General features: G+C 38.7%; 1 protein-coding gene across 1 annotated transcript in view; it reads right to left on the bottom strand.

Moving 5' to 3' along the window:
• TMEM117 (transmembrane protein 117) overlaps positions 1–21,266 on the bottom strand; it is a 497,557-nt gene that overhangs the window by 386,030 nt on the left and 90,261 nt on the right. The window contains exon 3 of the mRNA XM_056117749.1: positions 17,102–17,234. Coding sequence (XP_055973724.1) covers positions 17,102–17,234 — 133 coding nt within the window. The remainder of the gene's footprint in view (positions 1–17,101; positions 17,235–21,266) is intronic.

The following is a 21,266-nucleotide window of genomic DNA, read 5'->3' as shown; positions in this document are numbered from 1 at the left end:
GTGCAGTTGGCATCAAAGCCATGGAGTATTCTTGGGTGTCAGTCTCCTATTTTGTTACTTTATGTACCTCAGATGAATGCAATCTTTCTATGTCTGCCCCTCTCTTTCTGACTCATTTCGCTTAGCATGGTACTTTCCATGTAGTACCATTTGTATGTAAATTTCGTGACTTCATCTTTTCTAACAGCTACATAGTACTCCATTGTGTAGATGTACCAAAGTTTCTTTAACCAGTCATCTGTTCTCGGGCACTCAGGTTTTTTCCAGATTTTGGCTATTGTAAAGAGTGCTGCAATGAACAAACAAGTGCAGATGTCACTTCGACTACACTTTTTTTTGCCTCTCTGGGATATATTCACAGAAGTGGTATTGCTAGGTCAAATTGGGAGCTCAATTTCTATTTTTTTGAGAATCGTCCATACTGTTTTCCAAAAAGGCTGAACCAGTCGGCATTCCCACCAGCAGTGAAGAAGGGTCCCTTTCTCGCCACATCCACGCCAACACCAGTTGCTTTTGTTCTTTTGCATGTGGGCCAGTCTCTGTGGTGTGAGATGACATCTCATTGTTGTTTTGATCTCCATCTCCCTGATGATTAACGATGTAAAGCATTATGTGCCTCTCTGCCTTTCGGATTTCTTCTTTGAGAAAGTTTCTCTTCATTTCGTTGCCCCATTTTTAGATGGGGTTGGATATTTTGTTTTTGTGGAGTTCAACCAGTACTTTGTATATCCTTGATATCAACCCCTTGTCGGATGGGTATTGGGTGAATATCCTTTCCCATTCTGTAGATTCTGTATTTGTATTTTGGTCAGTTTCTTTGGAGGTGCAGAAGCTTTTAAGTTTAAGATAGTCCCATTTATCTATCTCTGTTTTCACTTGCTTGGCCAGTGGCGTGTCATCTTTGAAGATACCCTTAGCTTCAATGTCATGGAGGGTTTTTCCAACTTTGTCTTCAATGTACCTTATGGATTCCAGTCTGATGTTGATGTCTTTAATCCATTCTGATCTTACTTTTGTACGTGGTGTTAGGCAGAGATCTGAGCCCATTTTTTGCATATAGCTGTCCAGTTTTGCCAGCACAATTTGTTAAAGAGGCTTTCCTTGCTCCACTTCACATCTCTTACTCCCTTATCAAAGATTAGATGATCATATGTTTGTTGGGAGATATCAGTATATTCAACCCTGTTCCATTGGTCTGCTGTTCTGCCTTTGTTCCAGTACCATGCTGTTTTAATTATTACTGTTCTGTAGTAGAGTCTGAAGTTAGGGAGGTTGATTCCTCCAATTTTCAAAGATTAAATTTTAAGATAAAAGAATTAGTTACCAATGTGAAATTTATTCTACCTTCTTATGTCCAGTGTTACACTTAATGGGTTTGTTTTTTTAGTGTGTAGTCAAATGCTACATGAGCCTGGCAAGCTATCCGTGGTCTATGCCAAATAGACCAAATTGATATGCCAAATACAGTAATAAATGAATCTCATTTCCCTAACCCTGAATATGCAGAGTCGAGAAGGATATGGAAGGAGAGGCTGATAAAACACCAAGGCAGACATAGGCTGCCAAAACGCAGAAAAACAAAAATGATTGTCTGTACTTTTAATGCTCGTATGCTGGCATCCGCTGCATCCGTTGAAGACCTTATGGTACAAGCATGAAAGATCAAGTACAACATCATTAGTCTGACCGAAACGAGAAGACATCAATCCCATCACGCTGTTTTCAACATTGGAGAAGAACTGTTCCTTGGAACATGTGATAAAAGAGGCGTCGGTGGTGTCGGTATCCTTGTCAACACAAACTTAGTCACGAGCATTGATTCATTTGAATGCCTAACAACCTGAATCGGACGATTACACTTGAATAAATGTGGCTCACTACCAGCAATTTCTATCTTTGTTGTCTATGCACCAACATCCAGTTATGGTAAAAGAGAAACTGAGAAATTCTACATGGAGCTGGAGAAATTCTATAAAAAAGATCACACCTTCTATAAGATCATTGTCGGTGATTTTAATGCCAAGATAGGACCAAGAAGATCAGTCGATGAACTCCACATCGGAACCCATGGCCTGGAATGGAACGAACAGGGTGACAGACTGTCTGAGTTCATCATGTCAAACAAAACCTTCCATGGTAACTCACAATTCCAAAAGGCTGAATCTAAACGTTGGACATGGGAGTCTCCCGATGGACGGTTCCACAATGAAATAGACGACATCATATTCAATCGGCGGTTTTGCTAACCGATGTTGCTGTTGTCCCAAAATTCCAAACGGGATCAGACCACCGTCTTCTTCGTGCAAAATTCTACCTCACAGAACGAGGAGAAAAGAATGCAAGGTTTAAGAAGAGGACTCCCAGAACAACCACCAACTGGGAACTCTTTGGCTCTGTTGCGGCAACATGGGAAGATGCCGTCATTGACAACATTGATGAGGAATATGATCGAATGATTCAGCACCTCCATGATTGTGCAAGGAATGCCAAGAGAGAGATAACCACAAAAAAAACGTCTTTCTTCGAACACTCTTGAACTTATTCGCCAACGTGGCTTGGCACGTGCCTCAGGCAACCACAAGCAAACGTCCGAACTGGAAAAACAGTGCAGAGAAGCCATCAAGGATGACCTCAAAAACAGGAGAGCAGCAGTACTGGTAGATGCAGCAGAAGCTGGAAAAAACATTCGTAATGCCCTCCTGTCCTTCACCAACTACAAAACCAAGATGACTGCCCTCCGACATCATGATGGATCTATCACATCTTCCAGAAGGGCCATGGAGAAGATTATTCATGACTTCTACTCAGATCTCTTTAATAGCCACATTCACTTGCCCACATACCACATACCACATGATGGATATGTCGTTCCCAATGTTCTCCCTTCCGAAATCCAACATGCCATCTCGTCTGTAAAGAAACAAAGAGCACCTGGCCCAGACAAGATCAGACCTGAACACCTGAAGAACTTACCATCAGTACTCATCAATACATTGGCTCGACTCTTCACATGCTATCTGTCTGAATGCAAGGTTCCATCCCAATGGAAAACCAGCAGGACTGTACTACTATACAAGAAAGGAGACATCCACGACATTGGCAACTATTGCCCAATCTGCCTATTGTCTGTCATCTACAAACTATTCACTCGAGTCATCCTGAATAGGATTAGCAGAACACTAGATGAAGGACAACCATGTGAACAAGCTGGATTCCGAAAAGGATTCAGTACCATCGACCATATCCACACAATAACCAAGCTCACTGAGGTATCTCGGGAGTTCAAGATGCCACTCTGTCTAACGTTCATTGATTTAAAGAAGGCCTTTGATTCTGTTGAGACGGAAGCGGTCATGGAAGCCCTAGTCAATCAGGGCGTACAAACTCAATACATCAGGATCCTTTGTGAGCTCTATTGCGGATTCACTACCAAGATCTCACCATTCTACAAAGAAGTAATCATCCATATCAAGAGAGGGGTTCGGCAGGGTGATACCATTTCACCAAAACTCTTCAGTGCCACCCTCGAGAACATCATGCGACGACTGGAATGGGAAAACATGGGAGTGAAGATAGATGGTCGGCAACTACACCACCTCCGCTTTGCTGATGACATCGTTCTAATAACACCAAACATCAACCAAGCGGCACAAATGCTTGCGGACTTTGACCGTGAATGTGGAAAGGTCGGACTACAGCTGAATCTTACGAAGACAATGTTTATGAGAAACAACTTTGTTCCTGATGCTCCATTCGCTCTCAACGGAACCACCATCTTCGAATGCAACAGTTATATATACCTAGGTCGAGAAATCAACATGATGAATGACCTGGCACCTGAGTTGCGCAGGAGGAAGAGAGCGGCTTGGAATGCCTTCAAGAGCATTGAAGAAATAACTAAAAGGACAAAGAACCTCCAGCTACGAGCACATCTCTTTGATTCCACTATTCTTCCTGCATTAATATATGCCTCAGAGACCCGGACCCTACGAAAACAGGATGAGAACACTATTCGGGTCTCTCAAAGAGGAATCGAAAGAGCTATGCTTGGAATATCACGATTCACTCAAATGAGAGATAGAATCCGGAGTTCTGATCTTCGTCAACGCTCAAGAATCAGGGACGCTGTCTCATTTGCCAAGACATCAAAAATCAGATGGGCTGGACACGTAATGAGGTTTACAGACAACCGCTGGACTAGAGCCATTACTGATTGGATTCCACGAGACATCAAAAGATCACGTGGACGCCCACCTATAAGATGGTCAGACTTCTTTGTCAAGACCCTAAATGATCGGTTTGAGGCTCTACATGTTCCTAAAACAAACAGATACCATTGGGCTACACTAGCACGCAACCGGGATGAATGGAGACGTTACTGGCACCCGCTCGAATAAATCGATGAATAACGGGGATTAAGTGATTAAGTGATTAAGTGAAGTGATTATATAAATGTGTGTTTGGAGAGAGACACACATAAAAACATGTAAAAAAATTATCCTCCTATTCAGGTATAAAATGAGTAAAAAAAAAAAGTCATATATAAATGAGTAAAAAAGTCAGAAATTTTCAAGTAGCCAGAGTTGTCTATATACTGTTTACTATTTTTTTATCAACTTTAAAGATTAACTATGGACATAGCGAATTACAAATGGGATAAGTTGTCATAGAGATGGTAACTTTTAGGGAGAGAGAGTTACCTGAACGGGTTGAGTGCATGCTTTGTATGACAGAAGCCTGGGGTTGACCCATGGCACCACAGAGATCCCTTGAGTATTAGAAAAGAAAATGCTCCTAAAGGGAATGCCCTGCCGCAGAGGTGGGGTGGGGTGGAGGGGATAGTGTGTGGTGGCGGGAGGGATACCGGGATCACTAGTGGTGGAGAACGGGCACTGGCGAAGGGATGGGTACTCGATCATTGTATGACTGAACCATAAGCACGAAAGTTTGTAAGTCTGTAACTGTACCCCACAGTGATTCATTAAAGAAAAAGAAAGAAATGGAAATGCTCCTAAATTTAAACCCTGAGCACCACCAAGTGTAGCCTTCAAACCATATATATAGGAATAGTAAGTGAAATGGTACTTTTTTGTCTGGTTCTGCATCATCTTGTATAAGCTTATTAAACTTTGGAACTTCCTAAAGCTTTGAAATATCATATATAATAAGCTTTCACATATGTAAAGTAACTCCTTCCTGTGTGTTCAACATTGCAAAAAACACTGAGACTGAACTTAGATGTTCACAATTAAATACTGCCAAAATAATAAACACACATTATTAATTTAATTTAATCTAAAAGTATGTCACATTACTTTTCCCATTTCAAAAAGGCAAAAAATAGTAAATAATTATTTATATGCTTAGCGTGTATTTGATTTCCACTTCTGAACTTTAGTAAAATATAGAATTTCTGTATTTACTTTTTATTCATGAAAGATAAAAAACAGTTGATATAAATTCATAAAGATGCATACAAGACAGGTTTGGTTTATTCCATGTAATAAAATTCCACTAATTTTATTCTATAAGTCAGAGTCTCTTGACCCTGTGCCTGGCTGTCCTCACAGGGGCCCCTTGGAGGGGGGCAAGTTGAGTTTCCCTCTCCGCCCCAAATGGAGCCCTGGCAGACCTCTGGGACCCAGCCACAGCCGTGCTGAGACCACTCTCCACATGCTCTGTCGAGCCTCACGCATGAGAGAACCGGCAGAGGAACTCAGGTGTGCGGGACCCAGGGCCGAGATCTCCAAGCCTGCTCGGATTGACTCTGGGCCTCCTCCATCCAGATCCCCCATCTTCCAGTAGCTAGGAAGTTACACCTAGCAACTGCCAAGATCCAGAGACTATAAAACAAGCTCCCAGAAGCTTACTGAAGACCTCTTATTGTCTAGTTCTCGCTCTCAGAGAACCCAGAAGGCTACCGAGAGTGTCCTGCCTGCATATATGTCTGACTGGGAACACCTGTAAAGGTGATTAGAGGCTGCCCCAAAAGCTTCCTTCCCTCTCGGAGAGACTGACAAGCTACCAAGAATATCCCACCCGCAAGGCTGAGCCTGGCAAGCTACCTGTGGCGTACTCGATATGCCAAAAGCAGTGACAATGATTGTTCTCATTCCCCTGACCCCGAAAGAGCCCCCCAACATGCCATCAGGCTACACTAGCACGTGACAGAGATGAATGGAGAAATTATTGGCGCCTGCTGGAGCAAATCAATGAGTAAAGGGATTTCAAGTGATCAAGTAATCAAGTGATCATTTGTATTAACAACTTACATCAGGGCTCATTATATGGTGAATGCCACAAATTTTTTGCATACTCTGTCTTCTTTTATTGTTAGAACAACTTAAAGTGGATCTTAATTTCACACTTTACAACTGAAAAAATGATACTCAGATAATTCCATTTACTAGGGTCACAGACACAAATGATGTCAGAACAAAAAATTGTGCTACACCCACTATTCTACATTCCTTCCATAGAAAATAAAATTAAAGGCAAACAACACTTTTAGAAATTTTAAGTAAGTTTTTCCATTTTAAAAGCAGATATTTCTTTCAGATTAATGATGATAATGATGATGATGATGATGAAGAATATATTAACAAACACATAACAACCATTCATTTCCCAGAATAAAAAAAAACACCAACAAACAAAATAGGAAACTAAGTGTGTGTGTGTGGGGGGGGGTATTTTAGCCACACTTGGCAATGGCATTACTACCTGTTCTACACTCAGGAAATACCACTGGCGGGGCTTGAGGGGATCCTATGAGATGCCAGGCATTCAGGATCGAACCTGAGTAATAGCATGCAAGGTAAATGCCCTACCAGCTGTACCCCAGCCCCAGGAAACTAACGTTTATAGGTTTTGGCCAATAAGTTGCTAATATGACCTAAAATCCAGATATCCTGATTCCTGCATCAGCATTTTTCCACAATAAAAGCTGAAAAACTGCTCAGCTTTTATTGAGGAAAACTATTGACGATTTACCAACACTTGAAATAAGCAGCAATAAGCAATAACCCCAACTGTAAATGTATCAAATTAATGTCAATCTTGGACAGCAGAAATATTCTCCACAGTTTAACAAGGGTACAACATTGATTCTGTTTTTATCATTAATATTTTAAAACTCCATCAACTCTAACAACACTAATGTAAACTTGCAATAATTTGGATGTTCTTTAGTATTTTAACTTTTAACTTTGTACGATTCCAAAATGAGTAAGGAAAAATCAATAATATTAAAAGCAGCAAACTATAGTTAGTGCTGTATTGATCAGCTAAATAAGAATGCCCAACCTCACCTGCCAATCCCACTTCCCTCTCTCCTCCCCGGCTCCCTCCTTTTTGCTCCCTCCCTCACAACCTCTCTCCCACTCTTCCTCCCCCCAGTGCCTCATTGGATCCTAAAGTACCTAGTGACTCCTTTCTGGCATTTCTTTCTACCAACTATTCTCAGCAAACAGCTCAGTCCCTTGCTCCCAGCCTTAGTAATTAATTGTACTATTATTGTAAATTAATTATACAAGCAAGCCAATGTTTAGACTAATTAAGAGTGAAGCCAACAAATTATTTAAAGCACCACTGCAGCAGAATTTGCATTCAGCCTTGTGTGAGTAGTCAATCAAGCTTTTCAGCTAATGATTCAAGTACATCCAGGCTTTCCGTACAGTTACAAAAGCTGTTTTCTCCTCACACAGGGCATGAATCTGACGCAGGCCTTCTGTTCTTAACCCATTCATAAATGTATATTCTAGAATAATATCATATTTTTTACACTTGTTATGACTTACTTCAGCCATTTTGTTTATCTAAGTCATATAAAAATTGTGTAGTTGGTTCAGAGAGGTAGTACTGGAGTTAATACACTTATCTCACATAAAGCCAAACTCAATTTGATCCCAAGCACCTTGACCTCCACGACCTCCAAGCACAGAGCTGGCAGCAGCCTCTGAGTACCACAAGAGGCAGCTAAAATCAGTCACCCACCCCTTTCCCCAAAAAATAACTGGGTATTTGAAGATTATTTAAAATTATTTAAATTTTTACTTGATGTTTCCCAAAATAAACAGCAACACTACAAACAGACACGTAAATATTTCTCAATTGAAACAATGTTACCAGTGCAAACTGTGGTGATAGGTCAAACAACTTTTTACTTGAACAATGCAAGTGAAATTTGTGGCTCTTCACAGTAGAAACATGTACCAGGACTTCAACTTCAAGGTCAGTAGAGAGAAGAAAAAAAAAAAGTTTTCATAGACTTTGAAACATTAGTGAAGGTTTTCCGCTGCAAAGGTTTTGGGCTGGAGCGATAGCACAGCGGTAGGGCTTGCTGCCTTGCACGCAGCCAACATGGCCGACCCGAGTTCGATTCCTCCGCCCCTCTCGGAGAGCCCGGCAAGCTACTGAGAGTATCTCCTCCACACAGCAGATCCTGGCAAGCTCCCCGTGACGTATTCGATATGCCAAACACAGTAACAACAAAGTCTCCAATGGAGACGTTACTGGGCCCGCTTGAGCAAATCGATGATCAATGGGAGGGCATTTACCTTTTTTTACTTTTAGTGAAGGTTTTAGAAAGAGTGAATTTTGATGAGTCAGAAGAGAGGGACAGACATAGAATGACTCCACTCATTGTGGAATATAAAGTAACATAATGGGAGACTAACACCCAAGGATAATAAAGATAAGGACCAGAAGGATCGCTCCCATGGCTTGGAAGCCGGCCTCACATGCTGGGGGGAAAGGCAGCTCAGATAGAGAAGGGACCACCAAGTAAATAATGCTTGGAGGGCCCACTCAGGATGGGAGATGCGTGCTGAAAATAGACTATAGACTGAACATTTGGCGACTTAATACCTGTATTGCAAACCATAACACCCAAAATGAGAGAGAGAATAAAAGGAAATGTGCCTGCCACCAGAGGGGAGGGGATTGGTGGGAGGGTTACTGGGGACATTGGTGGTAGAGAATGGGCACTGGTGAAGGGATGGGTACTCAATCTTTGTATGACTGAAACATAAGCACGAACATTTGTAAGTCTGTACTTCAAAAATAATTTAAAAAATGAAAAAATAAAAAGAGTGAATTTTGAAAAGAAGAAAGTACTGCTTGGAGTGAAATTTCACCCTAATTTTGTTCCATTCAAGGGTAATTTAGTTTTGTGGAAAAGTGCTTAAAACTTGCCCCTGTGGAAGAGAACTTAAAGCTGTAAAATGGTCTTTTTTTCAGAGCCCAGAGACGTCTCAGTGATGAAGAGCCTGCCCTGCAAAAAAAGCATGAAGCCCCAAGCTTCATCTGCCAACCAAATGCGGTCACACATCTTAGTTGTTTTGGAGCCCTGGTACCTTAAGAGAGTGTGTGACCCACAGAGAGAGCAAGGCACACCCAGCAAGCAAGCACCACAACTAAGGGACTGTGACGCAACCCAGGGTGGGCGAACCCAGTCACCACAATAACAACAACAGAGTCCTTCCTCATGCAGGGTATGGACACACCGATGAAAGAATCTCCATCATTCTTATTAAAAATGGATAAAAGTATAACAACCTAAAGCCTCATGAAGACGTGTGCATGGACTTTGTACATATATATCCTCAAGAAACCCCTCATACAGGGTCAGGAGTAACCATGCAAGCAGTGTAAGGTGTGCACAACCTCCCCCAAATAACAAATAAAATCAATATATCCTGAAGAGTTGTATCCAGCTCACAGGTATCTATGCTCTTTTATTTTCCCTCCAAACCCTTGTTTGCTTTGTCTGACCCCTCTGCACACAGAGGCGTAATTTAAGATCTGTGTATTTAAAGTTTAGAAGAGGGGCCACTTCAAATACCCCAATCCAGTCACCCTTCTTAAATCCCACTTACTGAGGATGCTTCCCACACTCGAACACCAATCTACACTTTCAAAATCAGAGCTCATCAGTGCAGGCCTGATGGTGTCCATGCTTTCCCAGCAGGACTCAGGGGCCACCAGAGCCACGCTCAAGTAACTGGTCAGTCTCAACCTCACACATGCCACCACGAGGGCTGTTTCTCTGCCACTTCTTCAAACACTTACTAAATGCTTCATACCAATTCTTACCAAAACTTGTAAAGTAAACCAGAGAGACCTTGTTCTATCTTCATTATACCAACAACTTCATTTTTCACATTATACCAGCCCTTCATTGTTTCAGGGCTTGAGCGATAGCACAGGGGCTAGGTATCTGCCTTGCACGCGGCCGAGCTGGGCTACCGGGTTCGATTTCTCTGCCCCTCTCTGAGAGCCCAGCAATCTACCGAGAGCATCCCGCCCTGACAAGCTCCCCGTGGTGAATTCGATATGCCAAAACAGTAACAACAAGTCTCGCAATGGAGACTTTACTGGGCCTGCTCGAGCAAATCGATGAACAGTGGGGAGGACAGTGTCACAGTGCTACATTGTTTCAGGTCTTGAATATGAATACTAATAGTTATTTTCAAAGGTGTCTGAATCATTTTGTCTTATTTCTTAATTTTTCTCTCTGAAATACCTAAGACATATTGATAAGGAAATTAATATTTATTAAATTTTCTGAAAAGAACTTTTCAGGAAAAATAAAACTTTTCTTTGTGATTAACTCTGTAAAACAACAGCTTCTTCATATCCTGCTCTAAAAAGTGTACAATCTTTGGAAGCTTATTTCAGTTCACAAAGGAATTTTTATCAGAATTAAGTGTTCAACTTAATTGTGTTCAACTTTTTGTTGAACAAAAAGTGTTTTACTTCTTCATGGCTAAAGACTACATTTGTCCTTTTACCACTGGGATAAGTCTACAAACACACAGATGTATCTGTCTGCATATACGTTCTTACATATACTATTCTTTAAAACTTGTTTCCAAATACAAAATGGAGTTAGACGCATCACAAAATAAGTGTTTAGAGAGAGTAAGAGGGATTGTGCCTGCCACAGGGGCAGGAGGAGGGGAGGGTTGGGGATGGGGAGGGGGAGGAGGGATACTGGGAACATTATGGGTGGAGGATGGGCACTGGTGGAGAGGTGGGTACTTGAACATTGTTTGAAATGCAATCATGAAAGTCTGTAAGTCTGTAAATGTATCTCACGATGATATATTAAAATAAAAAATTAAAATTAAAAAATAACTGTTTATTACACAGCTCATTATTTGGATTTATTTTGAAATGAATTAAAAACCAAGAAGGTGAATATTTCAATGCCAAGTTTCAAACATTCAAGAGAGAATAATCTGCCTGCAAAACATTAACGATCACTACTGAAAACATGCCCTTTGCTGCCATCAAGTGGTGATTTTGAGAATCTCTTCACGAATTCAAACTGGTGTGCTTAACTTCACTTCCCCACCATTTATCCTTTGGGGGAAAGTGGCATTTACAAAGAAGAGGCAGAATAGAACTTTATACAACAATCTATAATAATAACTTTTAAAACACAGAACTCAGTGTTCTTTAGAAAGCTACATCAAAGGAAGTTTGAAGAGTCTGAACACTGAGACTGCTTCCTCAGACAGCATGATTCTCTCAATTTCAGTCAGCCCAGACTTCAGCCTGACCTTTGGAACACACTAACTTCTACCAAATAGATAAGTTCTAATTACGTTTATTTCATATACAGCTATATAGATACATCTGTATACAGGTAAATAGACATGGGAACGGCTGGGATGGGAGGTATTCCTTTAGAAACATTTCTAGTCAAGTTACATAACTTTGGAGAAAAATGGCTTTACATGACTATGCTATATTCATTATTTATTTTCTTGAGATATCCATCCTGAACGAACATTATACAGCATATTGTTCAACTGATTACTATGTAACCCTAATTTTAACTTAGTTGATTGCTTTGCCCCTTTTTCTTTAAGTGTTTCCCTCCTCTCTCCCAAGAGATAGTAATTAACCATCCACTTGAAAGAAAGTAAAAAGGAGAACTGCTTTTTAAAAGCAACACAAAGGAAGAAATGAGAGCAGAAATAAGAAAGCTACAAACAGAAGAGACTAATAAAGGATTCGGTAGATGAAACAAAAAACTAGTGGGTGCCCTCAACAGTAGAATGACTACAGCCGACGACAGAATCAGTGAGCTTGAAGATGAGCTTCAGAAAGCATACAGGCAACAACATACAATGGGAAAAGACCTCAAAATAGCTCTAGAGTGAGTCAGAGAACTAGGGGATGAACTCAAGAGGAACGACATAAGATTCATCAGAGTACCAGAGGAAAGAGAGGAAACCCCAATGAAAAAGCCACAGTTAAAATTATCATTGCTGAGAAGTACCCAGAGCTAGAAAATGCAGGCATCTAGATCCAAGGAGCCTGAAGGGTGACGAAAAGAGACCCTAATAAAAAGACTCAAAGACATATAATAGTCAGAATGACAGATACCACAGATAGAGAAATAATACTGCGAGCAGCAAGGTCAAAGAAGGAACTCACATACAAAGGAGCACCCCTTAGATTTACAGCAGACTTAGAAGAAACCTTCCAAGCCCAAAGACAGTGGTTGGATACAGTGAAAAAACTCAATGAAATGAACGCTTCACCAAGAATACTTTATCCAACTAAACTCTCACTTAAACTCAAAGGAACGATACACTATTTCAAGGTAAAACAACAGCTCAAGAACTTAATAAAATCCAAACCAACCTTGAGAAAAGGACTAAAGGGGCTACTGAAAGACAAGAAAAATCCCTAAAAGCACAAAAACCCTCTACAGGAAGATGCCACAAAACTATATGACAAGAATCTCTCTTAATGTCAATAGTCTAAATGCACCAATTAAGAGTCACAGAGTGGCAAAATGGATTCAAACACTGAACCCAACATTCTGCTGCCTACAAGAAACACATCTGAACAGTCAGAGCAAACACAGACTCAAGGTCAAAGGATGAAAAATAATCCTGCAAGCAAACAACTCCCTCAAAAAAGCTGGGGTGGCCATACTAGTATCTGACAACATAGATTTCAGGATGAAAAAGATTAGGAGGGACAGCTAAGACTATTTTTTTCATAATCAAGGGATATGTACAGCAGGAAGAAAACACACTCCTAAACATATACACATCCAATGAGGGACCAGCTAAATACTTAAAACAACTGATAATAGACTCCAAGGTGGATACTGGTAGCAACACAATAGTAGTTGGAGACTTCAACACCATCTTATCACCTCTGGATAGATCAGCAAAATAAAAACTCAGCAAGATGGGCTTTGAAGGAAGATATAGAAGAGAGAGGGCTAATAGTTGTATGCAGGGCTTTACATCACACACACACACACACGCACAAAATAAAAAAATACACATAGAAGAATAAATTATTAAAGTGTTAATTTTTCGAAGACTAAATTATGATTTAAAACAAATTTTAAAAGGGTATCACACTGAATTATGATTTCCAACATTTTTTAATTTAAAATGTGGTTAACAAAGTTGTTCAGAATACAGTTGTTTCAGGCATTCAGTGTTCAACATCAATCTCACCACCAGTGTGACCTTACATCCACCAATGTTCCCAGTTTCCCACCCACCCACCCAATCCTGCCCACATACCAGGCACAAACAAATTCATTTCATATCGCTTGTTATAACAAAACGGAAACTTAAACTATCAGAAAATAAATCAGTAAAAGTCAAATTGTGATCATTATTATATCTTATAGTTTTGTTCCTAAGACAATAATTATTTACTGAACTGACTGGTGCTGGTTGAGCCTTCTGCAATACTGTTTTTGCTCATTGAGTTTGGTGGGCTTCTATGCAACCTTCCCATCAAATTCACTGTGTTCCTACTGGGCTGTAGTATTATGAAATTTGGAGGTGTGTGTGCCCGCATCTGTAACTGCACTCCAGGAGCTGTAGAGCTAATGTGTCAAAGGAGATCTTTCCTATCAGAAAGGAAAGGTAATCTGTCCAGCTCCATTCTGAGAAGGTACAGAACTTTAAAGGATTTTATAGGAAAGTCTTCAGACTATCTAACCTGTCACCTTGTAAAATGAAGCTCCTCATAAAATATCTAGACACAAAATTCTTCCAAGGATCAGAAATTTTTCTTCACCAGAACTTATATCTATAATTGCAAATACCTTTTGAAAGATAAATTTAGTTTCACATTGGTGACTTAAAGAAAAAAAGAATGAGTAGTATTTCAGTGACGTGAGATACATAAATGTTAAAAAATGAATAAATGGTGAACAGAAAATTTTCCCTTGGTTTGTAAGAAATATGACTTGTCTGAGTTTTTGGCCTTTTTGAGTCTCATCAGATAACGAATCTCCTTCCCTGTCTATCTTTCTTTAACTGATTCACAGCTGAATTCCCCAGAGATAAGACCACATGACTTACTGCACACTTGAGGGAATTCACTATAATGAGAAAACCAGAAGCATGTAACTTGACAGAAGCAAGCAATCAAGTCAGATGACTAAAATTCTTAAGTTTCTAATCTGTTCTTTGTGAATTTATTTCTAATCACAAAATGGGGAGAAAATTATACTTTAAAAAAACCAACTTTAAAACCACTTACCTTGAAATTAACTCTGAAACACTTGAACACAGTTCCAACCACCAAAGAAAATCCTTGAAATCCTTTTAATAATGGTTCTAAGGGGTCAGAGTTATAGTATAGCAGGCACAGTGCTTTCTGTGCATGTGGCAAACTCAGGGTGAATTTCTGGACACCCAATAGTGTCCACCAAGCACCATCAAGATTGATCCCTGAGCAAGCTTTGCTCACTGCCATGTTTGGCCAAAACAACAAAACAAGACAAAAATAATGGTTCTAGATCATTAGAGAAATCCACAAACCAGGACACATTGGAATTCTCAATGCAAATCATATTCAGTGCATAGAATCCTGAATTCCCCTCAACCACCAGCAATACTGTAATGTACAACAGGTCTCACCCCACCTGTGTGCCCATTGTCCTTTGTGCACCCAATAGCTTCATCATTTCTAGGCCACAGAGTATAAGGCAATGCCTCAGATAAGTTGGTACAGACTAGAGAATTCCAAAAGCACAACTGTATATGTTATTTCCTATAAGAATTTATTTTCAAGGGTTCACTAGGTCATATGGCATTTATTATATAAACTGTTAATACATTATTAATAGCAATTTAATATGTAGCAATTAATTTTTACCTATGAAACTAAGCTATATGTTTTACAACAAAGATAAGACATGTTGACCAAAAAAGTTCAGTAATTATATAAGACTATGGAATACTGTTAGCCTGGAAATAAAAGAGAATCACAACCAATTTTAGTAAAGAATGATATGTATAAATTCTAGTATACATCTCTTATTTTCTGTACATATCTGTACTTCTTCTAACCTTCAAATTCAGCCTTAAAGATAAAAATATAGTTTAATAGGCATTTGGTGACTGAGCAGCAAAATTAATCATCAACTAAATTTGCTAGCCTAAAGTAGGCTTGATTTTCTGAATTCAACTTATAATATATTTGTATACCTGAAATAAAATATCTGTAGCATTCAGTTCCTTGAGCTGTAATAAAGAGATAATAAAGTACCTACTGCGCAGCCATTGTAAGATTTACTTCAGACAATTTGTGTCTGGTGCTCTTAGCTCTCACTTAGGCCAGATTAATTATTAGCTATTGAATGTTTTACAGTATATAACTTACTAATAGCTATTGAATGTTTTATTATTTTTTAAAGTATTTGCTTCAAATATGATTCTTTCCTAACTTCTAGTTAGCATAAACCTTATTAGCTCTACATTTAAAAAGATAGAATTGGATAAAATCTCTACTTGAGCAAAGGATATATTTTATATATTATAACATATATAATAATATTTTATATATTATTCAGTGTACTTTCTGGTCCCTTCTGGCCCCACTGCTGAGCGTGATTAACACTTTTCAGAGAGACTTTTAGTTGTTTTGGTTGATTCCAAGTGTACCATTATCTCTCCATCACTAAAGGCACTGCTCTAAGGCTGAAATTTATTTTAATTAGCCATGGGTTAGTCTGTGGCTCTACTATATAAAAATAAAAGTGGAATTAATGACATTATTTCAGTTCAATGAGTGACAAACTATAACAATTTCCTAATACCTGAATATGTTAGCTAAATCATGTTCTTGAATTTATCACTTGTTATGAACTAAATTCTTGTGAAATTTCTGTTTTTCCTATTATTATTTCTGTTTGATGGTGGGATAAGTAAAATATGTACTGAGCTATCTTTACAGCATTGGACAGTGATGACTAAAATCTGTACAAAATACTGAAACTTTAAACCATGGACTGGCTAACAATCTTCCCTACCCTTCATTTACCCCTCCCCCCTGCAAAAAAAGATAACAGTAAGCCATTCAATTTATTGAGGATAGATTAAGGCCATCTATAATAACTATTTTACTAAACAAAAAAACTATGTAAAGTGATTTATTTTTGTTACTACTATAATTCTTAATTCTACAGGACAAGACAATCTTATTATGTAGCCTGTAAGCTTACTAAAACAAATCAAGAACTACAGAAAGTTTTTTTAAATGCACCATTTATTTGTGCTAAAATAGTTACCCATGTAATTTAATTAGTGATTTTATAATGCATATTATTATCCCAGATTTAATATAGGATAACCTACTTTTAAAATGACTCATTTTGATAAAGTTTTTTTCTGTTGACACTATTGGGTGAGTTTTAAAAAATACTTTTTAAGTATTTTTTTACTTAGCAGGCATTTTAGATTGAAAAATGAAATCGCAAACCTGGAGGCCTTCTTCTCAGCCGTAGTCTAATAGTCTTATAATCTTGTAAAAAGCATATCAGAAATATTTCCTGGCTCTAATGCGATCATTCTGATTGCCCCTTCTAATGTACCTGTCCTCAAACCACTCACAGAGATAAATTAGGAATGCAGTAAAAGCATTGTAAAAAATTTCTAGGGAAATATATTCACTTTCCCTATGTGTCTTAAAAGAAATTCACATATTATTTATATTAGGCTAGAATAATTGTGAATAATGTTTAGGCTACTACAAACTCATAATTCTTCATGAATTCCATCTCAAACATAACACCACAATAGAAAGGGGAAAGATAACCTACCCCATGTTCCCATCCATTAGAAGAATCATGTTGTATACGTGAGAAAATATGAAGAGAAAGAGAATTGTGCTGAAGAACATTGTCATCCATGATCCATGATCCTTTCTAAACATTTTTAACCGGAGCACCTTACCTGAAATGCAAACAGAGGAAAACAACTTACATTTTTAGTCAAAATATATACAAGCATTGCTTTCTTTTCTTTTTCTTTTATCTAATTTATAATGCTGGGGGATTACATATCCACGCTAACTTGAATAAAGACATAGCACTGTAGCACTGTCCTCCTGTCGTTTATCGATTTGCTCGAGTGGGCACCAGTTATGTCTCCATTGTGAACTTGTTGTTACTGTTTTTGGCATATCGAATACACCACAGGGAGCTTGCCAGGCTTTGCCGTGTGGGCGGGTTACTCTCGTTAGCTTGCCAGACTCTCTGAGAGGGATGGAGGAATCGAATCCTGGTCGGCCCGCATGCAAGACAAATGCCCTACCCACTGTGCTACCGCTCCAGCCTGAATAAAGACATACGGAGAAAAAATAATTTGGGACCCATAAAATTATTGAATTTACATAGTAAAAAATTTTTAAATAATAATACCCTTTATTTTTGCTCTCATTCATCTATTTAGAATCCATCTAATCCTTCCTTCAGTCAGAATTAAAGTATGACAGTCTTAATACTTTAATATACAGTTCTTCACAGTTTTACAGCACTTTAATATACAGGAGGTTTTGGTGTCACAGATAGTCTTTCTGGCCACCTGTATAGCTCTTCCTTGATGGTAGCATTAATTTTCTTAAAACTAGTTGACTTGTTTCACATTTTTCTTAAAGACATTTAAGAAATGTCTTTAGAGTTTCTTAAAGACAATTGTATTATCAACTAAAATAAAATCTTGTGGAATTTCCTTCATCATATTATTCTCCTTTGGTGGTGGGGAAAAAAACAATAAAATTTTAACTCAGTTATCCTTTTTGCATTGAACAGTGATGACTAAAATCCACACAGAATTCCAAAACATTGCACAATTGAACTGGATAACATCCTTGCCTATGTTTACAAGAAAAGGATAACACTAACCTTTCTAATCTATTGAAAAGGATAGAGCAAACCTTTCTTAATAACTATTTTACTGCACAAAGAAAGTATATAAAATGATTATTTTTGTCATCAGGATAATTAATAATTAACTGTTTTTAATTGTTTTTCCACACAATTGAGTCAGGGTTGGGGGATTTAGGAGAGAGAGGTTTTGGGATCCATGGCAGAGGATGGAGAATCTCATCACCACATAATATCAATCAATAACATTTTTTAAAAGCTACTTGACTTCCTTCCAAGTGTACTGGCATGAGTTTATTTTAATAAAACTCAATTCTGTCACAAGGATTCTAATATCCTCGCCATAGGACCACTGTATAGGTGAAGAAAATTCTACCAAATGCCCATTTTTGTTATTTTGTAAGTAAATGATGATAGGTAAAGTTCAAGACTCCCATACTGTCCCATCTAAAGCTACCAGTACTAAAATGAGAATATGCTTCAAAGAATTACTCCCATTTATTATGTTAGCATGAAATCAAGATAAATTTGATGATTACTATTATTATTTCCTATTTCACAAAAAAATTTTGATCCATACTGAAGACTGATGATCATTAAGACTGATGAGATTAAGAAGCTTTATGCCACGGAACATCAAAACCTCAAGGAAATGGATAAATTCCTAGACTCCTACAGACTCCCAAGGCTGAACCAAGAAGACCTGGAATACCTGAACAGACCTATCACCACCAAGGAAATTGAAATGGTAATAAAAAGTCTCCCCAAGCACAAAAGCCCTGGCCCGGATGGATTCACTAGTGAATTCTTCCAAATCTTTAAAGAAGACTTACTCCCAATCCTCTTTAAACTTTTCCACGAAATTGAAATATCAAAAACACTTCCGAATAGTTTCTACGAAGCGAATATCACACTGATACCAAAAGCAGACAGAGATACCACAAAGAAAGAGAATTACAGGCCGATATCCCTGATGAACACAGATGCAAAGATCCTCAACAAACTACTAGCAAATAGAATCCAACAACTCATCAAAAAGATCATACACCATGACCAAGTAGGATTCATCCCAGGGATGCAAGGATGGTTTAACATTCGGAAATCAATCAACATAATCCACCATATCAACAAAAGAAAAGATAAAAAGCATATGATCATATCAATAGATGCAGAGAAAGCATTTGACAAGATCCAGCACCCATTCATGATGAAAACCCTAGCCAAAATGGATATAGAGGGGACTTTCCTCAACATAGTTAAAGTCATCTACCACAAGCCTACAGCAAGCATCATCCTCAATGGGGAAAAACTGAGAGCCTTCCCTCTAAGATCAGGGACGAGACAAGGATGCCCACTCTCTCCACTGCTGTTCAATATAGTACTGGAAGTACTTGCAATAGCGATTAGGCAAAAAAAAGATATTAAGGGCATTCAGGTAGGAAAGGAAGAAATCAAGCTCTCACTATTCGCAGATGATAAGTTACTATACTTAGAGAAACCAATAACCGCCACCAAAAAACTCCTAGAAACAATAGACTCGTATAGTAAAGTTGCAGGCTATAAAATCAATACCCAAAAGTCCATGGCTTTCCTATACGCAAACAGTGAGAGAGAAGAAAGCAACATGAAAAAAACAATCCCATTCACAATTGTGCCCCAGAAAATCAAGTACCTAAGAATCAGTTTAACTAAGGAAGTAAAGGACCTGTACAAAGAAAACTACAAAACGCTACTTCAGGAAATAAAAGAGGACATGAGGAAATGGAAAGATATCCCCTGCTCATGGGTCGGGAGACTTAACATTGTCAAAATGGCAATACTAACGAAAGCATTGTATAAATTCAATGCAATCCCTATAAGGATACCCATGACATTCTTCAAAGAAATGGAACAAAAACTCCTGAAATTTATATGGAACAATAAGCCCCCACGAATAGTTAAAGCAATTCTTGGGAAAAAGAAAATGGGAGGAATCAACCTCCCTAACTTCAAACCCTACTACAAAGCAGTAATAATTAAAACAGCATGGTACTGGAACAAAGGCAGAACTGCAGACCAATGGAACAGGGTTGAATACACTGACATCTCCCCTCAATCATATAATCATCTAATCTTTGATAAAGGTGCAATAAATGTGAAGTGGAGTAAGGAAAGCCTCTTTAACAAGTTGTGCTGGCATCACTGGACGGCTACATGCAAAAAAATGGGCTCAGAACTCTGCCTAACACCATGTACAAAAATAAGATCAAAATGGATTAAAGACCTCAACATCAGACCAGACACCATAAGGTACATTGAAGACAAAGTTGGCAAAACCCTCCATGACATTGAGGCTAATGGTACTTTCAAAGATGCCACGCCACTGGCTGAGCAAGTAAAAACAGAGATAGATAAATGGGACTATCTTAAACTAAGAAGCTTCTGCACCTCCAAAGAAACAGTGACCAAAATACAAAGACAGTCTACAGAATGGGAAAGGATATTCACCAAATACACATCTGACAAGGGGTTGATATTAAGGATATACAAAGTACTGGTGGAACTCCACAGGAAGAAAACATCCAACCCCATCCAAAAATGGGGCAATGAAATGAACAGAAACTTTCTCAAAGAAGAAATCCGAATGGCAAAAAAGCACATGAGAAAATGTTCTACATCATTAATCATCAGGGAGATGCAGATCAAAACCACAATGAGATACCATCTTACACCTCAGAGACTGGCCCACATTCAAAAGAACAAAAGCAACCGATGCTGGCGTGGATGTGGCGAGAAAGGGACACTCCTTCACTGTTGGTGGGAATGCCGACTAGTTCAGCTCTTTTGGAAAACAGTATGGACGTTTCTCAAAAAATTAGAAATTGAGCTCCCATTTGACCCAGCGATACCACTCCTGGGAATATACCCCAGAGAGGCAATAATGTGTAGTCGAAGTGACATCTGCACTTGTTTGTTCATTGCAGCACTCTTTACAATAGCCAGAAACTGGAAGAAACCTGAGTGCCCAAGAACAGATGACTGGTTAAAGAAACTTTGGTACATCTACACAATGGAGTACTATGTAGCTGTTAGAAAAGATGAAGTCATGCAATTTACATAC

This window comes from Sorex fumeus, unplaced genomic scaffold, assembly GCF_029834395.1.
Source record: "Sorex fumeus unplaced genomic scaffold, SorFum_2.1 ptg000036l, whole genome shotgun sequence".
In the NCBI taxonomy this organism is placed as follows: Eukaryota; Metazoa; Chordata; class Mammalia; order Eulipotyphla; family Soricidae; genus Sorex; species Sorex fumeus.
This window is presented reverse-complemented; position numbering and strand designations above follow the sequence as displayed.